Genomic DNA, 4,207 nt, shown 5'->3' on the forward strand with positions numbered 1-4,207 from the left:
AGTATCATGAAAAGTTACACAATGTTTATTCCTAAAACTCAAGATGATAGAAGTCAAGTATATATGTTATGGTCTTCACTACCTGCATTTCAGCATATTCACGCTCTTAAAAATGAAATAGAGACATAATCAGTTTGCAAATTAAAAAAGAGTATACAATTCTTACAAATGAAATAGAGACATAATCAATTTGCAAATTAAAATTAAATTGATAAAATATAATAATTATGAATTTCTGAAGTTGAAAAATCACTTTGTATACATGGTAAAAATCCTAATAACCATAGAAATATACCTCCGGGTGAAAATAAAAAGAGAAAAAAAAACTAGTTACTTGATCCTCCAATCGAAAGAAGGCTTTCCTTGTAAAGTCCGGTATAACAACAATAATCTTCTCCTTTAATCCCAAGCTCCTCAAATATTTGGGTGCTCAAATCGACATAGGCTAGCTCATTATCTATTTTTCTAAAAAAAATGTATCCCTTCTTCCCAAATCCAATTGGGGGCCAGTCAATGGAAGGCATGGGGCCACAAATAAATAGTTTGATCCATGATTCTTTCACACCGAGTTCACCCAAAATAGATATGTGAAAAATATTATTCTTGTCATGATTTATGATAAAAGCAATTGATCCATTTAACGCCGTCAAGTGTCCATCATTCAAAACAGATCTTTCATCAATGGGTGTTGTAAAGAACACCTCATGACTCATGTCAAATGACATCATAAATATTTGATCATGTTTACCCCTAACCAACCAATGACATGCACCATTCATGTACAATTCCTCCCCATAAAATGCGTTACCAACATACCATTGAGCCATATCGTCCATGTGGAGTATCTTCCAAGAATTATTTCTTAGACTATATATCTCAAAAAAGGAGAAATACATTATACCTTGTGGTGGAGGAGAATCAGGGTCATAGTCATTACAACTTGAGCTATCAAATGTTACATATTGAATGACCTTAAAGTCATCTCTTACTTGGTCATAACCAAACCCATGAAAGTCATGAAACACGCGAAGGCGGGGGTGTTTTGGTACAAGCTCATCGGGGCTAGGAGGAATGACAACGAATTCTTCAATAGCTGGGTTCCACAATACATATTTGACCTTATTAGAATCTCCCCCTTCATAATTTCTCCCGATACAAAAAATACCGTTAACACTTGTTTTTCCCAAAATATTAAGATAAAAGTCATCCTCTTGAAATGGAGGTGGCAAAGTTAATTTGATTCTACTATCGAGCAAATGCAATTCAGGATGGTAACAATCAGCACAATCACGTTTAAATATGAGAAGATATGTATGATGATTGTCGGAATTCCTATGAGATATGAAATGGTTGCGGAACATATTGATGAAATGAGAATTTTCAAATAAAATGGACCATGATTTGCGTACACAACCAAAACGCTTCAATGATTTAATGGGAAGTTTTGAAAGAACATGGAAGGCAACATCATCGTCAATATACTTTCTGCTAACCTTTGAATCAGACCACTTGTTGAACGGCGGTGATAGCTTCTGCTGATAATCCATGAACGAGTGGAACAGTGATGAACCTTATCATTGCCACGCACTTATGACTGGAATTTTCTTCTAAACCAATACCTACTACACACTGCATTATACCGGGGTTACTTGTCTCTATAAATTCCCACCAATAATCCTTATTGCCTCCCAATAAACTCTTGCAACATAAAATATTCCACATTCTACACTTAGTCCACATGCTCCAGCTTAGCTTATCTTTTGTTGGCTATCATCAACTAAACTTCTTAGAATACAAGACTCACTGCTCAAAAAATGTATGTTACTTTACATCCATCTCAAGACAAGGAATCCATTACACTTACTTGTGACCATAATACTGCTATCACATACTTCTCTTAACACCAAGGTTTAACTTCCTCTATTCCACTATGTAACACCCCAGACTGCTCTCAGGATTATCAACTAACCCCACAAATCAACACGGGCCTTTTCAACATGTTTTGTCCTCACTCGCACGCTTTCCAGGAAACTTCCTAGAAGGTCACCCATTCCAATACTACTCCAAGTCAAGCACGCTTAACTATGGAGTTCTTATTGATTAGGATACCGAAAAGAAGATGCATCTTGTTGATATAGGTAGTACCAATTAATCCTTATAAGCCTTCTTTCAACCATGTAGTCTCATACCTGCACAGCCTCAGGATCCCTCTCATTCCGATATGAATTCGATTTTTCCCCTAGAAGCTGCTAGGAGTGTCTCATTGTCATGCATCATGCATCGACAACCACTCCATCGCCCTCGGATGTTACATGTAACCACTCTTCGGCCTCTCTGACCTCGTGTGTCACACACTACATACTCTAGAAATCCTCGATGTGAACAATCATCAATTACACGCCCATAACTTTGTCTTAATGAATCTTAATGGTCCCATTGTGCCTCTATCTAAAATGTGCCCCATTACAACAGTTGTATTGCAACATCCATACTACTTCCGCACTCGGTGTTGACTTGTCTCCCTATGATAATTCTCTCCGTTCCAATTACAAAACCATTCTACTAGAAGTCCTTAAATCCAACTTAATTGCTCTTATCCTCAACCAGTTCTCATACAACCAAAGCCCACTGGAGCTTCCATTACTATATAATATGCGCTATCGGCCTCCAACACAAACTCTTATAATTGATCTTTAGGTAATTCATCATTCCATTATGGTCTCTTACTAACACTGAACCGCTGACGAGCTATCTCCAATCCGATCTCCCTTCTAAAACTGAACATACTTGGTTTATCTTATAACCTCCATTTTGTCCATACATGTTTCACTTGGAATAGGCAACCATGTCCTCGAGTCTCTCCTTAGACTTCACCACTACCTTAGGCTCCCAACAAAACTGAACGTCCTTAACCCTCAAGTCTTTAACAACTTACAAGGTACCATTCCAAATATATATATTCCATTAAGTACTCTCGTTCTTCTAAAATATTCTAGTGGCCTTAGAAACTGAAACACTAATACACTACCTCACTTCCAGACCTTATGACATATGCGTAACATAACCATCCTTCCTCCTTTACCATACAGAATCACTCGCAATACTATTCCATATTAGTGAGTATATCTTACTCCACTAGCAATTCACACCTCTCTCAAAGCTCTGACAATTTATCCAAGACAGATCCTTAACTTCTTAACGCTGTTACCACCGCAGAATCGCTTGGATGATACACTACTCTTCAATTCCATAATACCCAAATCACAACGCCTCTGAAACTTCAACTGGTCCATCTAGTTCTCCTTACTTTCTAACTCTTGGCTTGAGCCTATTCTCAAAGCGCAAGTTCAACCCACACTTCGGAGTCCTCGTGGTCGCTCAACCATGATCCTACCTACCATGCACATAATATTAGGTTGATCAGGCCCAATACTATATACAGTGATATTAAGAATCATGTTGGCTAAACACACATATGAGGCAGGAATAGATTTACTTATGATGTTTCAAGGCTAGGTCGAGAATCGACCTGCTCTGATACCAACTGTAACAACCCGTATAATATATATCTAGAATAATATCATACAAGTGTTAAATCTTGGTACTGTCACAACATAAGTGCCTAATGGCATCGATATATATATACATGTCCAAACTAAAACATTACTGGAACATGTTATACAATAATGCCTAAACAATAAAAATCTAAGAACTATGTACAATATCTTCATTGCACACAACTCCACAGCGGAAGATCATAATGAACAGCAACCCTTGAAACATCCATAACAGCTTCTCATATATTCAACCTGTAAAGAATTACCTCAAAAACAACAACAATGATGGGATGAGATAATAATCTCAGTGAGTTCTCCTATCCTATGGGTCCACTCAGTTCTACAGGGTTCTAATCAATGTTCAACTCATATCCAACTCAAGTCAACAAGGGAGCGAAGACTTGAGCGATGGGGAAACTATCTCACAATTGTATGGCAACATGCATCTGAGTTCTCATAACTCAACCACGATCATTATTCAGATTCACGCAACATCGATCCCCAACCGGACCTACGTCTAGGCCAAGGATTGGTTCACGCATGTCCGTATGATTCGACTTTCGCGGTGGATATCCGGTTCCCCTATGGGACTTAAACCCACTTTTAAGAACCATCACCCGTACGGGACTCTAACCCACCTAGGGTATCTT

At 38.1% G+C, this 4,207-nt stretch overlaps 1 protein-coding gene across 1 annotated transcript; it reads right to left on the reverse strand.

Annotated features, from left to right (window-relative positions):
* Positions 1-326: 326 nt before the first annotated feature.
* Positions 327-1,547, reverse strand: LOC127096545 (F-box only protein 8-like). The gene has a single exon (XM_051035101.1). It carries the CDS (start codon positions 1,545-1,547, stop codon positions 327-329), a length of 1,221 nt encoding a protein of 406 aa, XP_050891058.1.
* Between the last annotated feature and the right edge of the window lie 2,660 nt (positions 1,548-4,207).

This window comes from Lathyrus oleraceus, chromosome 6, assembly GCF_024323335.1.
Source record: "Lathyrus oleraceus cultivar Zhongwan6 chromosome 6, CAAS_Psat_ZW6_1.0, whole genome shotgun sequence".
NCBI classification, from domain to species: domain Eukaryota; kingdom Viridiplantae; phylum Streptophyta; class Magnoliopsida; order Fabales; family Fabaceae; genus Lathyrus; species Lathyrus oleraceus.